At 49.7% G+C, this 18796-nt stretch overlaps 1 protein-coding gene and 1 long non-coding RNA gene across 5 annotated transcripts in view; one reads left to right on the forward strand and one right to left on the reverse strand.

Annotated features, from left to right (window-relative positions):
• Positions 1–2374, reverse strand: part of LOC129006698 (ATP-dependent RNA helicase DDX50) — a 46499-nt gene extending 44125 nt beyond the window's left edge. The window contains exon 1 of one of the 4 annotated variants that reach the window (XM_054436644.2): positions 2109–2374. In XM_054436644.2, the coding sequence (XP_054292619.1) occupies positions 2109–2195 (87 nt within the window). In that variant the 5' untranslated portion in view covers positions 2196–2374. Of the gene's footprint in view, positions 1–1149; positions 1482–2108 lie in introns of those variants that run through there. The other 3 variants (XM_054436645.1, XM_054436646.2, XM_054436647.2) reach the window with 3 other exon arrangements.
• A 174-nt stretch (positions 2375–2548) lies between these two features.
• LOC129006700 (uncharacterized) lies at positions 2549–16309 on the forward strand. The gene is made up of 4 exons (XR_008492055.1): positions 2549–3287; positions 6902–6996; positions 12077–12125; positions 15661–16309. It is a non-coding gene; the product is annotated as an uncharacterized LOC129006700 (long non-coding RNA).
• The last annotated feature ends 2487 nt before the right edge of the window (positions 16310–18796 follow it).

The raw sequence follows: 18796 nt of genomic DNA on the forward strand, positions 1-18796 counted from the left end.
CACCTGCCTCAGCCTCCAAAAATGCTGGCATTACAGACGTGAGCCACTGCACCTGGCCTTTTTTGGTATTTGTAGTAGAGATTGTGTTTCACCATGTTGGCCGTGATGGTCTCGATCTCCTGACCTCATGATCCACCCGCCTCAGCCTCCCAAAGTGCTGGGATTACAGCACTGAGCCACCATGCCCGGCCTAATTTTTATATTTTTAGCAGAGATGGGATTTCACCACGTTGGCCAGGCTGGTCTTGAACTTCTGACCTCAGGTGATCCACCTGCCTCAGCCTCCCAAAGTGCTGGGATTACAGGTGTGAGCCACCGCGCCCAGCTAATTTTTTCATTTTTTGTAGAGACAGGGTCTCTACAAAACTCTACCTAAACTTCTGGGCTCAAGCGATCCTCCCATCTCAGCGTCCCAAAGTGCTAGGATTACAGGCATGAGCCACTGCAGCTAGCCACCAGACCTGTATTCTGATGCTCTATTTCTTTTAGTTGGTATTCCAATTTGTTTCCAAATCTCTGGTTATCTTTCATAGTTAAAGGGCAGTCAACATGTATTTCTGGGGAATTTACAATGTGAAAGCCACCAATTTAAACAAGATAGTGAAACATAAGGATGGACAAAGATTTGGTCATTTTCCTCAAGAACTTTTGGGAAATATGTGGGATACATACAGGAAAAATGAACTAATTTTACATAGAAATGCATAACAAATGTCAATCAAATGATAAAGATAGCCACTGAAACTAGATAACGGTACATTCGGGTTGTCAGGAAAGACATAAACTAGGCCTTGACAGGTGGACAGGATTGGGATGCAAAAGACAAGAATTTCAAAAGACGCCTTTTTTAAAATACCTGCTTGGTTTTCTGCTTACACTCTAGGTACCTTCAGTAGTCAAATTCACAGAGCGAAAGCAGAATGGTAGTTGCCAGGAGTGGAAGGAGAGAGGAATGAGAAGTGAGTGTTTAATGGGCACAGAGTTTCAGTCTGGGACAATGAAAAGTTCTGGAGATGGATGGTGGTGACAGCTGCAAAACGATGTAAATATACTTAATGTCACAGAGCTATATACTTAAAAATGGTTAAAATGATAAACGTTATGTGTATTTTAGCACAATAAAAGTGTTAGCTGGAATGGCAAGTTTACCTTAGTGATAAGGTCAGAGAGGTAGATTCTGCTTTCTAAGGCTATACAAAATAAGTCTCATTCTTTTGTTGAATGTCAGCCTTCGAATACTGCCACCTTAGCCTCTTCAGCTGCTTTCTTTTTTCCAGGTCAAATGTCTCCAGTGATAATTTTACCTGGGCATTTTTCAGCACCCTGTGATCCTCTAAGTCCTCTGAGTTTTCGGGATGTTTTTTTCTTTTCCCTTTTTTTTTTTTTTTTGGAGGGCGGGGGGGTGGGAGCAGGAAAGACTACAACTCCTCTACAGGCTCCTTGAAAGCAGAGACCATTTCTTTACTTATTTAGTTTAACCTCCTTGGTGCTCAGCAAAGAGTATGGTACAAATTAGGTTCAATAAACACCTGCGGATTGAATGAAAATACTGACAGTAAAGGCTATTAATAATGCAACCCACACGATCTCCATCACTGACAAATCCTGGCAAGTCTCAGTGACACTTTTTCTTAAGCCTCTATAGACTAGTTATCGAGGTTTGTAAACCTAAGATCGCTTTCCCCAGGATTCTTGCACAGGGGACGGGGTGACAGAAGCAACACATATTCAAAGCAATCATTTTTTCTTAATCATCTTCTAAGAGGGCCAATGAAAATGAAATGACAAGCGTCACTGCTTAAGGAGAGAAAGAACAGATTCCATGGTGATGGGAGCTTGAGTCTGCCCGTCTGAGATTCAGGCGCCAACGGGAAGGGCTGAGGGGCCACGCGGGGGAGAGGCCCAAGGCCCAGGGCCATCTTTCTCCAGGTCGGGAGGGTGGAGGTGGAAACGGTCCCTGAGCGACCTCAGAGGGCCGAGGGCGGCGCGAAGGGAGGCCCTCGGATGCTCCGGCCCGGTTCTGACAGGCCATCATCAGGGACAGACAGTTCCCCTCCCCGCCCAAGCCGGCGCAGCCCAAAAGGAGGCGCGGCCCATGCTCAGCGCACCTTTTGCCTCTCCTTCTTCTGGCTCTCGGACTCCTCCAAGGGTGCTTCCAGCTCCATAATGTCCCCCCAGAGGAGTTTCCCAGGCATTACTGGCCACCGCCGCCTCCCTCCGGGCACAGTGGCCACAACCACCTACGTGCAGCGACAGCGTGAAAGGAAGCGGGGGCAGGGCGGCCGCCCGGCCTTGGCCATGCGTCACTTCCGGGACACGCACCGCACGGCGCGGAAAAATAATCCCGGATACTCTCGGTTTAAGGGCTTCCATTGCGCCGCAACCTCTCAACCAATGAGTGTGAGAGATCTCAACGGACCCACCCTTGTTCTGAAGTGATTGGTTACTAGAGTAAAACACTGGCCAATCTCCATAAAGGAAGCATGCACGATTAACATAAATAGTTTGGTTTATCTTCCCCTCCCCCACTCCGAATGGTCTCCTCCGCCCCAGAGAACCTCTGGGGGGCTTCCCAGTATGTACTGCTAGGGCTAGGAAGCCCTTCAACGGCGGTAGACAGGGTCAGGCGCGCGCTGGGAGGGTGCGTGGGCAGGCCCGTGCCGAGGCCAGTGGGCAACGCCACGCGCCGCCTCGCCATTTGCCGCCGGAAGCTGAAGCCCTCCGCCCCGCCCATTGCGGGGGAGATGTTAACGACCAACATCTTCGCGCGAGGCCACAAGCCTGGCGTCGGTGGAGAGGGGCTTTGCGCAGTTTCGGGTGGGCCAGATGGGCCGGAGGTGCAGCCAGGAACGGACAGATGTCCGTCTCTTAAGTCTTAGGCTTTAATCGTGAAGTTGATCCCTGGTTCATTGTGATCCTTCTCACGCTGTCCATTTGACAGAAAAAGAAACCCGAGAAAGGAATGTACTTGTCTGAAGTCCCACAATCTGTTAGTGGCACAGTCAGGACTAGAGAATTTAGCTCCTGAAGCCGAGATCAGTGCTCTTTCTGCCACATCAGTCTGAAAACTTTGAGTTTTGCAGTGTTTTGGGGAATATGCTCCCATGAAATAATGAACAGGAAAAACCTAAAGAAGCCTCACATTTTCTGCTAGCGAGAAAAGCCAAAATGTCTTGCACAGATTCTCTATTTGCAGTGAATAAAAAAGGATTTAATTTTAGTGATGGGGATTAACTGCCCGTGAATCACCACCGTACACAAAACTGAAACCTTTGACAATACAAAGGGTAACTTCCTTAGTGTTTCTGTACCTTTGCTTACTATCACCGAGGCTAGTTGGCTTTTCACAGATGTTTCTTCATCTCTTCATGACCCTTGCGACCCAGCTACTCTACCCAATGGAGACACAGGGCTACTCTCACAAACCACTTGATAACGTCTAGCACACCAGCCTTAAAACCTAAGCATCAAACTGTGTCCTAGCAAAATTACAAATTGTTACATGTGGAGTTTGGGAATTGGTCCTGAATAGCTGGAACCACAAATGTTAAATCTGTGATTGCTTCAAGCCTTCTGCATAACTACGGCTTGGCCTGAAGGCAAGGGCTATATGTTTGCATGTAACTTTATGGATTCAATACTTAGAAACACAAGGAGTGTTCAGCTATTGATGACGGAGAAATCCACCTCTCTTCCTAGGTTATGAGAATAGCTATGCATCTCTAGATCTGTGGTTTTCTACATCCTTTTGTCCTAATCCCTCAGTCCACTCCCAATTCTACCATAGTAGGGTCTTTATAGCCCTACAATAGGGTATGATGATGTGCATAAAAACACAGTGTAGATATGGCTAAGAATGCCGCACGTAAAATTGGGATAAAAGGAACAGATGTTATTGTCTTGTGGTTGAAGGTTAGTAACAGATGAAGTAAAAGTTGAGCTCCTGAGCACTCTTTGGCATTCATTTGTATATCAGAGGTCCTAAGAGCGGGCCTGAAAAAAAGAAAGGAGTAGACTGTTCAAATCTCCCTATTCAAGTGATTAACAAGTATACGAGTGTTTTAGAATGACCTTCTGTGACTTGCGACACTACAGACTCTGCCTTTCTAAGCCCTAAATTCACTGAACCAAATCTCTGGCTGCTGTCTGTGTCAGATAGAAAGGGCAAGTATAAACCGATGTGTCAGTAATTTGACCAAGGAGTGGCTTAGCTGAAAAAAATATGTACCACATTACACATGTGTTCTCCGGGGATATCATTTTGCCTCAATCAACTAGAAAACGTGGGAATGGGATGCAGGAGTGGAGAACTTTGTTTTCTTCGTATTTGCTCCCTCTGTAAATCTCAAGAGATTGTGTCTGATGAGATTTGGGGTTGGGGGAGGCATACTGTGCATGAATAATTAAAATGCACAATAATTCAAGATGCAAACGTATTAGAACATCTTTATTTTCCAAACATCTTACCAGAGTCACTGATATACTTTCTTTTACAACACTTAATAGTTGGGTGCTTCAATTGCTACTCCTGTTACAAGGTCCTATAAAGATTTCCCTTGCCCTTTGCCTCAGCTTATTTAAACTGACCATTAAGATATAAAAAGAAAAGGGCCGGGAGCGGTGGCTCACGCCAGCACTTTGGGAGGCCAGGGTGGGCGGATCACCTGAGGTCAGGGGTTCAAGACTAGCCTGACCAACATGGAGAAACCCATCTCTACTAAAAATAGAAAATTAGCGGTGCGTGGTGGCACATGCCTGTAATCCCAGCTACTCAGGAGGCTGAGGCAGGAGAATCGCTTGAACCCAGGAGGAGGAGATTGTGGTGAGCCGAGATCGAGCCACTGCACTCCAGCCTGTGCAACAAGAGTGAAAGTCCATCTCAAAAAAAAAAAAAAGATATAAAAAGAAGATGACTATTTCCAAACTTGCCTCTCTCTAATCTTTTTAGAACTACAGGACTAGATTAGTTTTACTCTCTAGTTAGAGAGTTGAAGGTAAAAGTCATCAAATAACCAGTTTGCGTCTGCACGTCAATCTTACGTGACAAGAGGAATTGAACGTTTTACTTTATCCGCAGCAGCTTCGTCATGAACCATCATTTTTAAATGCTGTGACATGGAAATAGTTTAAGTGGCAGTTAACAACTGATTTAAGACATATTGGGGTCACAAAATAGTGTTGAGTATGGAAAAGCAGAAAGAAAGTAAAGGCAAAGAGAATGGGAGGGAAGGAGGAGGGTATTTTTCCCATTGCCATGGGACCTAAACCAAGTCAGTTCTAAAATCTTGCTAGTAAAGTGAGGAGAATAATGCTGATAGCACAGGAAATTGGATCCACTGATATAACAGCACCATGGAAATGAGGTACAGAGGTGCTTACGTTAGCTTGAGGTTTTGACAGCATTGGAAAACAGACATCTTTGAGTACATTTATCATATGTATGTTTATGCATGTATCTAGCTCCTAAATTCAAACCTTTAAATGATTTTGTAAGTGCTTAACCTTTAGTCTCATTGTTTCTTTAGTCAATTACTTTCTGGATGTTTTGAACCAAGTAGTAAGAGAGAGAGTTTCAGAGTCACATCGTCACATCAGTCACCCCAGAAGAGGGCACCATTATCCAAGTAATGTTTGGAAGCGGCTTCTGCTTCTTCCAGACATCTACTCCTTTCTTTTTTCAGGCCCGCTCTTAGGACCTCTGACATTTTTTCCAAATGTTACTAAGGTTTCAAAGGGAAGAAAGTCCTGTAAGACACCAGCAAAGTAATCATGAATTTGTCTTTGATGCCCCCATTCTTGTTTCATGACATTCATGTCTCTCTTCCCCACCCCTGTTAAGCAATAGTCTGTTTTCCCAACACCCAAAAAGCCTTAGTAGCTGTAGATAGGTTCTCAAAATGCCATGGTTCCCAATCTTTTCCCTTCTACAGGCTCTTTCCATTGCTCTTCCTCATAGACTTGACATTTTGGTTTGGGGGGTGTGTGTGTGTGTGTATGTGTGCGCACTGCTACATGAAAAAGATCTGGGGCCAGGCGCTGTGGTCAAAATGCAGATGAATTGCTAAATGTCTACCAGACTCCTTCCACCTTTCTCTAAACCTCTCAATCAGAACCTCCCTTTTACTCCCAAGCCATTCGGTAACCATTCTGCTTCCCTTCTATTTCCACATTCTATCTCCGCCATCTGACTTCTCACTGCCATCTATAAAGAAGGCCTTGGCCAGGTGCGGTGGCTCATGCCTGTAATCCCAACACTTTCGGAGGCCGAGGCGGGTGGATCACGAGGTCAGGAGATCGAGACCATCCTGGCTAACACAGTGAAACCCCGTCTCTACTAAAAATACAAAAAATTTGCCGGGCACGGTGGCTCATGCCTGTAATCCCAGCTACTCGGGAAGCCGAGGCAGGAGAATGGCATGAACCTGGGAGGGGGAGCTTGCAGTGAGCCAAGATCGCGCCACTGCACTCCAGCCTGGGTGACAGAGCGATACTCCATCTAAAAAGAAAAAGAAAAACGAAGAACATTCTGATCTGCTTGTTGCTCTCATTGCTAAATCTTTAAAAAAAAAAAAAAAAAAGGCCGGCGCGGTGGCTCATGCCTGTAATCCCAGCACTTTGGGAGGCCGAGGCAGGCAGATCACGAGGTCAGGAGATCGAGACCATCCTGGCCAACATGGTGAAACCCCGTCTCTACTAAAAATACAAAAATTAGCAGGGCATTGTGGCATGCGCCTGTAGTCTCAGCTACTTGGGAGGCTGAGGTAGGAGAATCACTTGAACCCAGGAGGCAGAGGTTGCAGTGAGCCAAGATCGAGAGCAAGACTCTGTCTCTAAAAAAAAAAAAAAAAAAAAAGGACCGCGAAATCCTCTGTCCAGCATCTGATTGGTTTGTTCATTTTAGGAATTGCGGGAGCTTCAGGAAGAGAAGGTAGAGCTGCAGAAGATCTGCCAGGAGCAGGAAAAAGCCCTCCAGGAAATGGGCCTGCACCTCAGCCAGTAAGAACCCCACTCCCCTCGTCTGCTGCTGCAGGCACACCAGTCTACCCACCACATCCCTCAGGCCCCAAACATACCTCCTTTTGGAGAACGGAGGGTGGACCATTTAGGAGCCCAGCCTGCTGTACACGGATGAGCTCTAAGGAAGCCAGGCCTCAGAGGGACCCAGCACTGATTTCTGCTAACCACATGGGGATGTCAGTCAGCTCTTAGTTAATTCATTAAGTACATTCATTCCTAGTGACCAGGACACTCCTATTCCTTAGCTTCATATCCAAGTCCTTAGGGAATAGATGGGCAATGAGAAGATTTCTTGGTCAGCCTACAGTCAGGCCAGAGGGAGCGTGGCTGGTTTGAGAATGGAAGCCTGGCATTGTAGAGGTGCACTCACCGGCTTTGCACAGCACAGCCCCCTTCCTTTCGGGGAACTGGCCACTGTATCTGCCAGAGTCTGTCTGCTACAGGTGCTGATAGGGTGCAGACCTTGGTAGTTCTGCTCCCGTCTGACTTGACAGCTCCCCTCCTTGGTGTCCCAGTCTAGACACATTGCTGCAGACACCTGAGCCTTGGGGTAGATCACACTGTGGATTGTGGAACTTGTCCATTGGTGTGATGATTGCATTTTCAACAGTGGGTAGCTTTTTCTCCTCAAGTCAGGACTCATGGTTGCAAGTAACAGAAATCCAACTCAAAGTGGTTTAAGCAAAAGAAGCCATCAGGAATCAATCTCTGTCTCCTACCTCTGCTATCCTGTCTACCTCACAGGTGGGTCTGGACCTTGCAGGGGCAAAACAGCGCTCAGCAAAGCCATCTATCAGAGGAACAAAGTCCCTCTTCTTTCTGCATAGCTCCCAAGATCACCTGAGGTTGACTCTCTGCTCCCGAGTACCCATGCCTGACATAAGCACCATGACCAAGGAGATGGGGCTCACGACCTCAGCACAGCCTGGGCTCAGGTCCGGCATTGCATATATTTGACCAGAAAAGGTCCACACATGGAGACCAAAATGAGAATCAGCTCGAAACACACTAGTGTATAGATGCGTGCAGCCTTAGAATTTTTCTCGCAGTCTGGAAATTTGTAGAGTCTAGTACTATTAAGAAAATAGGTCGGGCGCAGTGGCTCACGCCTGTAATCTCAGCACTTTGGGAGACTGAGGTGGGCAGATCACCTGAGGTCAGGAGTTCGAGACCATCCTGGCCAACATGGTGAAACCCCATCTCTACTAAAAATACAAAAATTAACCAGGCATGGTAGCAGGCACCTGTAATCCCAGCTACTGGGGAGGCTGAGACAGCAGAATTGCTTGAACCCGGGAGGCAGAGGTTGCAGTAAGCCGAGAGTGCACCATTGCACTCCAGCCTGTGTGACAAAAGAATCCATCTCAAAAAAAAAAAAAAATAGCTGGTCAAGGAATCTGATGTCTCTGGTGGGAATGCAGTCTGCCCACTCCCAGATGCAGGTGCTGTCCACTTGCCATCTCTCCTACGCCCCTTACCTTCCTAGACTAGCCCATGGCCACTGCTCCCTCCCTTCCCACCCTCCGCTCTGCCTGCCACCAACTCAGCTGCACTCAGCTGCTCTTGTCTGGCCTGTCAACTTGCCATGCTCTGGCCCCTGTTCCTCCCCAACCCCCAGGGAGTGAAGCAAGGCCCAGTTTCTGTCCCCATGCTCAGAGCATGGACAAGCTGTGAGGGCATCTCAAGAGCACTCACCAGAAGCAGACGTGGAACAGAGGCTGGTGTGGAGCTGGCTTCTGGGGTTTGCAGCCAGTGTTTTCCCCTTTACATTGGATGGACAGCAAGGCAGTGTCATAGGTCACCTCCTAATGGACCATAGACCTCTGATCTTTAAAATGTATCATTATGGCCGGGTGTGGTGGCTCATGCCTATAATCCCAGCACTTTGGGAGGCCAAAGTGGGTGGATCACCTGAGGTCGGGAGTTCGAGACCAGCCTGACCAACATGGAGAAACCCCATCTCTACTAAAAATATAAAATTAGCAGGGCATCGGCCGTCACCCCATCTGGGAGGAAGTGAGGAGCACCTCTGCCTGGCCGCCCCGTCTGGGAAGTGAGGAGCGCCTCTGCCCGGCCACACCGTCTGAGAAGTGAGGAGTGCCTCTGCCTGGCCGCCACCCCATCTGGGAGGAAGTGAGGAGCGCCTCTGCCTGGCTGCCCCATCTGGGAAGTGAGGAGCGCCTCTGCCCGGCCACCCTGTCTGGGAGGTGAGGAGCGCCTCTGCCTAGCCGCCCCCTCTGGGAAGTGAGGAGTGCCTCTGCCTGGCTGCCACCCCGTCTAGGAGGAAGTGAGGAGCATCTCTGCCTGGCTGCCCCCTCTGGGAAGTGAGGAGTGCCTCTGCCCGGCCGCCCCGTCTGGGAAGTGAGGAGCGCCTCTGCCCGGCCGCCCCATCTGGGAAGTGAGGAGCGCCTCTGCCCGGCGGCCCTGTCTGGGAAGTGAGGAGCGCCTCTGCCTGGCCACCCTGTCTGGGAGGTGAGGAGCGCCTCTGCCCGGCCGCCCTGTCTGGGAGGTGAGGAGCGCCTCTGCCCGGCCGCCCTTTCTGGGAGGTGTACCCAACAGCTCCAAAGAGACAGCGACCATCGGGAGCAGGCCATGAGGATGATGGCGGTTTTGTTGAAAAGAAGGGGGGGAAATGTGGGGAAAGGAAGGAGAGATCAGATTGTTGCTGTGTCTGTGTAGAAAGAGGTGGGCATAGGAGACTCCATTTTGTTCTGACTAGGAGAAATTCTTCTGCCTTGGGATGCTGTTGATCTATGGCCTTTCCCCCAGCCCCGTGCTCTCTGAAACATGTGCTGTGTCAACTCAGGGTTAAATGGATTAAGGGCGGTGCAAGATGTGCTTTGTTAAACAGATGCTTGAAGGCAGCATGCTCTTTAAGAGTCATCACCACTCCCTAATCTCAAGTACCCAGGGGCACAAACACTGCAGAAGGCCGCAGGGACCTCTGCCTAGGAAAACCAAAGACCTTTGTTCATGTGTTTATCTCCTGACCTTCTCTGCACTATCATCCTATGACCCTGCCATATCCCCCTCTCCGAGAAACACCCAAGAATGATCAATAAATACTTCATAAATAAATAAATAAATAAAATTAGCAGGGCATGGTGGAGCGCACCTGTAATCCCAGCTACTCAGAAGGCTGAGGCAGGAGAATCGCTTGAACCTGGGAAGCGGAGGTTGCGGTGAGCTGAGATCGCGCCATTGCACTCCAGCCTGGGCAACAAGAGTGAAACTCTGTCTCAAAAACAAAAAAAATGTATTGTTGCACTTTGTGGCCACCTGGCGCTACTGGCTAACCTAGCTTCTGAATCCCAGGGTGAGCTGCCTGGCCACCATTCCCTCCCAGAGAGTGCTGTGGGTGTCACAGCATCAGATGTATGCAAACCCAGACAGGACTACCGAGAAGTTGCTTTTGTGCTTTCTCACCTCTTCCCTTCTTCCTCTTGCAAGCCTATACCGGATGACAGAGATGGCAAAGCCTCTTCGCACACCCTACATTAGCTACAGGAACAGTTCTCCAGTTTCATTATCTTGGGAACATCTGGAGTCTTCCTAAATTTTGTTTCCCAGAGTTCTTGTATGTTCAGTTTGCTATCTTGACCTGGCTTCCCAAGGTCTGTCCATCTGGGCAGCCTCTTCTGATCCTGTCAATCTGCTGGCCTATTTCCTATTTCTGCAGCTGGACCAGGAAGGGAAGGAGCTACCTCCCAATCTTTAGTAAAAGGCACAGAGATTTTTCTAAATGCCCTGATACTCTTTTCTAATCCCTCCCTTAGAAGTCTAGCCTGTGTTTTCCAGAGACCTGCCATTTGGTCACTTAGATTAGTCTAATCTGATGATAGTTCAGACTAATCTCAGTTTTTAAGAAAGGCTCAGGCCAGGCTGGGCGCAGTGGCTCATGCCTGTAATCCCAGCACTTAGGAGGCCAAGGCAGGTGGATCACTTGAGATCAGGAGTACAAAACCAGCCAGGCCAATATGGTGAAACCCCGTCTCTAGTAAAAGTACAAGAAAATAAGCCGGGCATGGTGTCAGGTGCCTGTCATCCCAGCTACTTGGGAAGCTGAGGCAGGAGAATCACTTGAACCCAGGAAGCAGAGGTTGCAGTGAGCCGAGATCACACCACTGCACTCCAGCCTGGGCGACTCAGCGAGACTCCATCTCAAAAAATAATAATAATAAAATAAAGAAAGGAAAAGGCTCAGGCCTAGAATCCCAGCACTTTGGGAGGCTGAGGCAGGTGGATCACTTGAGGTCAGGAGTTCAAGACCAGCCTGGGCAACATGGTGAAACCCCACCTCTACAAAAAATACAAAAATTAGCCAGGCATGATGGCACGCACCTGTAGTCCCAGCTACTTGGGAGGCTAAAGTGGGAGGATCACTTGAGCCCAGGAGGTCAAGGCTGCAGTGAGCCATGATTGCACCACTGCATTCCAGCCTGGGCAATAGAGCGAGACCCTGTCTCAAAAAGAAAAAGGATCAGACAGTTTCCCCAAATTGCACAAACTTCTTCATTTTATTTGGTTTAGTTCTGCCAATTTAGACCATGTTCAGTCCTGTCTCTTACGTAAACAAAGGAATTCTTCTGACACTAACGAGAATGGAGCAAGAACAAATGGCTGTGCCCTCTGAGCCTGCTCCTTCCAGACAGCAGGCAGCAGAATGGTGGCCAGGGAGAAGCCTGCAGACTCAGGTTCCTGCTGGGGAGAGCGGTAGAGACTAGCGCAGAACAGGGCCAGATCTTGGACTTCTGGCTTTAGTCCATCCTCTCACCTCAGCCTCCCTCAAAGTCTTTTTGAGCCCCTGCAGGCTAAGCAGTGTGTTCCTGTGCCAGATGCAGTACCAGTACCAGGCTCAGCCTCAGCCCTCAGCAGACGGGTGCCAGTGTGATGAGGTGACGCTGGGATTGCACAGGAGCGGAAGGCATTTTAAAAACTCATGTTCTGGGTCTCCTTACAAGTTCGTTATCCTCACAAAGCTAGTCATGGGAGCCAGCTGTGTTAGGGATTCAGAGCCTCACTCTCTCTCACTGCTGTGAAATGGCCTTTTTTCCCTTAGGTCCAAACTGAAGATGGAAGATACAAAAGAAGTGAACTGGGCACTGAAGGTACTGGCTTGCTAAGAACCACTTCGCTGTCAGCTTGCGCTGATTGCCTGTGTGCTCATACGTTTAAGTATCCCAACAGTCAGGTGAGAGTGTGTGGTTGAGGCAGTGGTAGTGATGATGTATTTACAGAGAAGCCAAACGCTGCTCAGAAACGTGTCCCTCGGCTGAGGGCGATGCTGACAGGTGGCAGGGCCAAAGCTGAACCTAGGTCTTCTGACTCCAGTTCTTCTGCCATCAGCTGTCCTTTGAAAATAGGCCCGATGGGTATTCCTAAAGAAGGAAGCAGGTGGCAGAGAGAACAGACCCATGGATATCTTTAAACCGTGAAAAATAGGCCCTTCTGTTGAAGTGTGGGGCCAGAGGCCAGCCAGCCCCACTGCAGTGCCCTGTGCCATTGTTAGGGACCACTCAAGCCAAGCCCTGAGTTGGGCCAGGTTTCCACACCCTTGTGGGGAGGGCAGAATGACACATTCCACTGAGAGCAGGAGCTTGCAGATGGCCCGGTGCAGGTGCGGGTGCGAGTGCCAGGCTGAGCTGCAGGGCAGAGAGCGTGGGAGAGGAGGCAGACATTCAGGGGCACTGCAGCCTGGCCTTCAAGATGGCCTTGCCTGCAGGAGCGTCCACCCTTCGGCCTCAGCTGTGCCGTGGCAGCAACACAAAAGCAGTCCCTTTCCACACTCTTCCACGCGGTGCAGAGCAGGGACCCTAATGTCTCTAGGCATCTAACTTCCAAGTGCCAGGTCAGGGGCAGCAACTAACAGCAGCCTGGACTTCTAGGTAACATCAGTTTCATAGCATCAGAGGGAGGATAAAAATCATAAAACAGGACTCTAGAGCTGCCAGAGCACTTTGATGTCAGGATGAACATCCTGGACACACACTGGCAGCCCCAAGGGTGTGTGACTCTAGGTCAGTCATGAGGATCTGGTTGTCAGCAAGAAAATCACGTCCAGCAGACGCTAACAGGTCAGAAAAGTACCTCATGCCTTTGACTTCTCTGGAACACTCCAGTCTCTAAGCCTGAATAAATCACAGGTGCTGCTTCTCCCTGAGAAAGCCCTCCCAAGAGCCACCTTTCAAAGCCTCAGCCACCTCCCCTGTGGAATGGAGTCCATCTGCTCCCCAGGGCTGTTCAAGAATCAGGGTTTTGGCCTGCATGGAGAAGGGCTTCCTCAGGCGTGTGGGACACAGTGCCCGCTGTCCATCACCTTCTGTCTCTCCACAGGGATCAGCTTCGGCAAGTGTCCTAGTTTCATTCAGATTTGGCCCTTCTCCTGCACCTGCCAGTTCAACTAGTCACTTTGGCCAGCGTCTCAAGCAGGTCTAGGGCTGCAGGCACCAGAAGCTCATTCTGCTTACTTCAGCCAAAGGGAACTGATTGAAAGTGGGAGTGCGCCTGAGTGAGCGGATGCTGGAGACTGCCTTGAGGCCCCAGGGCAGCCTGTAGAAGCCAGAAGGTGGAGGGCGGAGCTAGGACGCAGGAATCCCAGCTGGCTGCGGCCAGACCGGGAAAGGGCCCCTTGATGACAGTCCTGTGAGGCCACATCTGATGGAGAAAAAACAGGGCCTCACCAGGAAACAGGTGCTATGAGGGACAATGGATGCAGCCAGAACACAGCTACCCACTCATTAGGGGCTTAGACAGAAAGTACATTCTAGAATGTCCTTTCCTCTTCAGGGCCATGCCTGGCTGAAAGATGATGAAGCTACACACTGTAGGCAGTGTGAGAAGGAGTTCTCCGTTTCCCGGAGAAATGTATGTGGGGGCTCCACCCACCCTCTCAGTGCCCTGAGTCATTGCCCACTTAGATTCCCCTTTCTCTGGTTCCAGAAGCCCGCATCAGACCAGGCTCACTGCCCTGTGACTGTGCTCACTGGTTGGCAGATGGGCAGCCCTGCCTCTCCTGCTTGCCTGTGCAGATGGCTTTCCATCCTGGCACCCTCTTTCTGGGAGGCCTTGGCCATTCATAGGCCCCTGGTCTCCAGCACATCCTTTCAGTGATTGACAATGAGTTTTGGGGAGATGTGGCTCCTCGTGTGCAGAGCTGCTCTAGGGGAATGTCACTGAAAATTCTCTGTATGAGGCAGGACCAAAATCTGCCCCAACTTAGGCAAAAACAGAGTCTATGGGGAACCTACAGGGCAGCAGGTCACCAAAAATCACTGGTGATCTAGGCAGGGTGCTTGCCCCTGCCTTTTAGATTCTGGAAACAAGGTCCTGGGCTCACCCTTGGGTCCAGGGTTGACAGGGCCTTATTAACAGTCTCACCGGCTGGGTACAGTGGCTCACGCCTTAATCCCAGCACTTTGGGAGGCCAAGGCAGGTGGATCACAAGGTCAGGAGATCGAGACCATCATGGCGAACACTGTGAAACCCTGTCTCTACTAAAAATACAAAAAAATTAGCCGGGCGTGGCGGCGGGCGCCTGTAGTCCCAAGCACTCAGGAGACTGAGGCAGGAGAATGGCGTGAACCCGGAGGGCGGAGCTTGCAGTGAGCGGAGATCACGCCACTGCACTCCAGTTTGGGCAACAGAACGAGACCATGTCTCAAAAAAAAAAAAAAAAAAAAAACAGTCTCACCAAGACCAGCTGGGTAGGGGAAGAGTTTGGTATAAGCAAAACTGGGAGCTAAAGGAAACACTGCCAGGGCCACCCCACTTCCTGCCACAGCCATGTTCTGTCTGCTCCCATCAACAGCCTAGCTATGTGGAAAAGAGGAAGCCACAGCTACCCCCACCCCCACCCCACCACCCGCCATCTGAGTTTCAGTCAGTGCCTCGCAGTAAGCTCAGAGCTAGAAACCATGTCCTGAGGCTGCCTTTGAGATCACATGTGTCTACAAGGCCTGGCTGTCCCCATCTGTGGAGCCACAGAAGCAGAGGCTGCACAGGTGCTCATCTAGGTGTCTTATCAGGCATCCAGGGAACCTGTTTAGAAAGTGAAAGACCCAGTCCCACCCCCTTGGAATGCAGCAATCAAAGAGAACGAGCCAGACTCTTCCTGTAACATGGACTAGCAGCTCACTGGCTTAGTGAAGTACAGCGAAAGTAAACTTTTTGTCTTAAAAAGACCCTTAGGCCGGGCGTGGTGGCTCACGCCTGTAATCCCAACACTTTGGGAGGCCAAGGCGGGTGGATCACGAGGTCAGGAGTTCAAGGCCAGCCTGGCCAAGATGGTGAAACTCCATCTCTACTAAAAAAATATAAAAACTAACTGGGCACGGTGGCAGGCGCCTGTAATCCCAGCTACTTGGGTGGCTGAGGCAGGAGAATCGCTTGAACCCGGGCAGCAGAGGTTGCAGTAAGCCAAGATTGTGCCACTGCACCCCAGCCTGGGCGACAGAGACTCAAAAAAAAAAAAAAAAAGAAAGAAAAAAAGACCCTTATTTGCACAGCCCCTCACCCCCTCACCACTCCACAGAAACATAAGAACCCATTCCAAACAAATGATGCACTTCTGGGCTAGGAAGCAGGGAGGGTGTGCGGATGGCTTTTCCCTGGGTGTCTTGTGACTGCCTTCTTCTCATCCTGTAGCACCACTGCCAGAACTGTGGCCACATCTTCTGCAACACCTGCTCCAGCAATGAGCTGGCCCTGCCCTACTACCCCAAGCCAGTGCGAGTGTGCGACAGCTGCCACACCCTGCTCCTGTAGCGCTGCTCCTCCACAGCCTTCTGAGCGTCCATCCTCAGGAGCACAGCCTCACGGACAGTGCCAAGCCCTGTGGGTCTCCAGGCGCCAACCAGGGGCTTGGGAAATGTGTTCCTTCCCAAGAGAATCAAAGGAAAGAATCAAATTTCTTGCCCGGCCACTGGCACTCCAGAAGATAGCGTGCGGGAACCAGAAGCTCTCACCTTTCCGTGATTCATTCAGAATTAACTCCTCTGGATGGAAACTTCTGTCTTGGTTACATCACGGCTCTGGTTCAGATATAACTTCATGATTTTGCTACTATCATTTTTCACTTTTCAAATAATTTAACCTATTTTACAGCAATTCAGTTCTGCTAGTGAGTAGTTTTCCTCTCCCACCTACCTTCTAAAAACTTGATTTGTGCACAGCGTTTGACACACATGGGGTCTGTCAGTGTGCCTTCTCTGCTTCAGTCAAGAGATCGCCATTTCATGCCCTTGTGACTACCTATCATTGGCCCTGCAATAAAATCATTTATTTTTCACTCTGGCACATGCAGAAGCTTGTGCCAACTTCCAAAGAGCTCACCACACCCTCACCTCCAGCCCACTACTGGAGGAGGCCTCAGAGCACCCCGCGTGCCCGAGCCCAGTGTGGGCAGGAGGCTGCTGGTGCTGCCCCAGAGCCTGCAGGGCTGTGCCTGGTGAGCCAAGGGCTGTTTGCAGGGTCAGCCTGCCATCAACAGGCAGAGGAAGTGACCCCAAGCCTGTCACCAAAGTGCAAGAGTAGTTCACATACATAACTGGGAGTCTGATAGGTTACAGATGGAGATGGAGACACCTGTGGAAAGGCACTTGCCAGGCAGCCATTTTTTACATTTCAAATGCAGTACTGGGACTGGCTTCCAGTCCCTCCCTCAGAGGCCCCTCCCCCTCCAAAGAGCCAATGGCCCGGGGCTCTCTTCTGGTAGAAATAACAGCATTATCAAGTCCAGACAGCCAACAGTCAATCAGTCTTCTAGGCCTCATCCTTCTCCACCTTCTATACATACACCTTGTCCACGACCCTACCTTCCCTTCCTACAGGCTCCCTACCCTCACCAAATCCAGTCCTCAGGATCCCATCCCTCCTCTGGGCTCTTCCCACGAAGCAGGCTCCCCCACGACCTGGTCAGCCCTGGTACATGCTTGCATGGCACCCTCAACCGAGATTCCTCCTCTGCCACTCCCTTCCTCAGACCGCTCTAAAGATGGAAAAGATGGGAACTTGAGCAAGGCTCAAGGATTCACCTTCTATCCTATACAGCTTAGGACTGTGCGGCCAGACTTCAAGACGAGGTCTGCCCTGCTCCAAAGCCATGTCCTAGCAGGTTTCCAACCCTATTAGGGAAGCACATTGGCAGCCCTCCCTTTCCCTCACCTCACCGTAGCAGCTGCATCTCATACAGGGCCAAACTTTCAGAAAAAACTGCCTATCACTCACTACCCCCAACTGGCATATATGACATCTGTGCCTTTTCAATACACCCGGTTTGGACCCCTAACTTGCTGGGCAGCCTTAGGCAAGTCAATTCACTTGAGTCTTAGCTCTCATCTGCACACACAAAAGCAGAATAATCCATCCCTCCCCCTACTTCAAGCCTGTTCTGACAGCTCAATCAAAACATGCATGAGGTTCCCACCTCTGTGCCTGTCACTTGTTTTTAAGTGAAAATTTATCATACCCATTTTCAAAGTTGGCAATATCTGGTCAAGATAACTTCCCTACTCAGAAATTCAAACATATTCCAAGCCCTAAATTTGGACTCTCCAGTCTCTGGTCTGGTACCATACCACCTTTACCCAGCCTGAGAAATGAAGGATAGATGTTCTAAGGCAGCAGTTCCCAAGTCAACTGAGGTAGGGGTGAGTGGTCAGGATTTTGTTTAAAATGCAGATTCCAACTGACAAGGTCAGGAGGTTAAGTCACTGCAAACAAGCTATGGAGCACAAGATTCCAAAGAACCATAATGCTTCTAGACTTTTTTTTTTTGGAGAAAGGAATTTCACTGTTGTTGCCCAGACTAGAGTGCAATGGCGCGATCTTGGCTCACTGCAACCTCTGTCTCCTGGGTTCAAGCGATTCTCCCCTGCCTCAGTAGCTGGGATTACAGGTGTGCACCACCACGCCCAGCTAATTTTTGTATTTTTTAGTAGAGACAGGGTTTCACCACGTTGGCCAGGCTGGTCTCGAACTCCTGACCTCAGGTGATCCACCCGCCTCAGCCTCCCAAAGTGCTGAAATTACAGGCATGAGCCACCACGCCTGACCTAGACTCACTTCTTAAAAGCCATATGGCTCTGGATTTAGTTTAACCTTACTCTAAGTTCCTAGTTCTAGTCTCTTCTCTAACAGGGCAAGCTTTATCCCTAAATGTACCACAGTTAACTAAAGGACCCAGAGAAGGAACCCTCAAGCCTTCTCAATACTGGGCCTCAGTACCAAACTCTATTAAACACAAGATCTCAAGGGCAGTAACCAGGCTTAGAACACAGCTCAAAAACTCTCAACACTGCCTTCCCACTGAAAACTGCTGCTCTCTCTAGACCTGCTGAAGACAAAACCAACAATACACCTTCCAGACCCTTCCCTGTGCTAGTGTCCAGTCCTAGTAGGGCAACCTGGTAGGGCAAGCAAGGTAGGATCTGCAAAGCCCTCCTTCCATGTCTCCTGCATGCACTGCTCCTATGGGCAGATGGTTAGAAATGACCGATACTAAGCCACTCTGTCCATCCTACCTAGCCCTAACCCAACAACAAACTCAAGAAAAGCTTCAGTGTAGTCACAGGAAAGAGAAAGCTTATCCACACTTTGCTTTAAAGGGCACCAGCCCATGTGACAGCCTAGCTCAGACACTACATTCTAATTTCATTATCAGGGACTTGAATCTAATGGGATGAAAGAGTAGCGGCAGTTCCCAAACTGCAGAGCCCCTAAGCATCTACTGAAGGAACTCTGGGACCACACTTTTCAGGACTGCTTTAAAGCAGCTTGAATA

Source organism: Pongo pygmaeus, chromosome 8, assembly GCF_028885625.2.
Source record: "Pongo pygmaeus isolate AG05252 chromosome 8, NHGRI_mPonPyg2-v2.0_pri, whole genome shotgun sequence".
NCBI classification, from domain to species: Eukaryota; Metazoa; Chordata; class Mammalia; order Primates; family Hominidae; genus Pongo; species Pongo pygmaeus.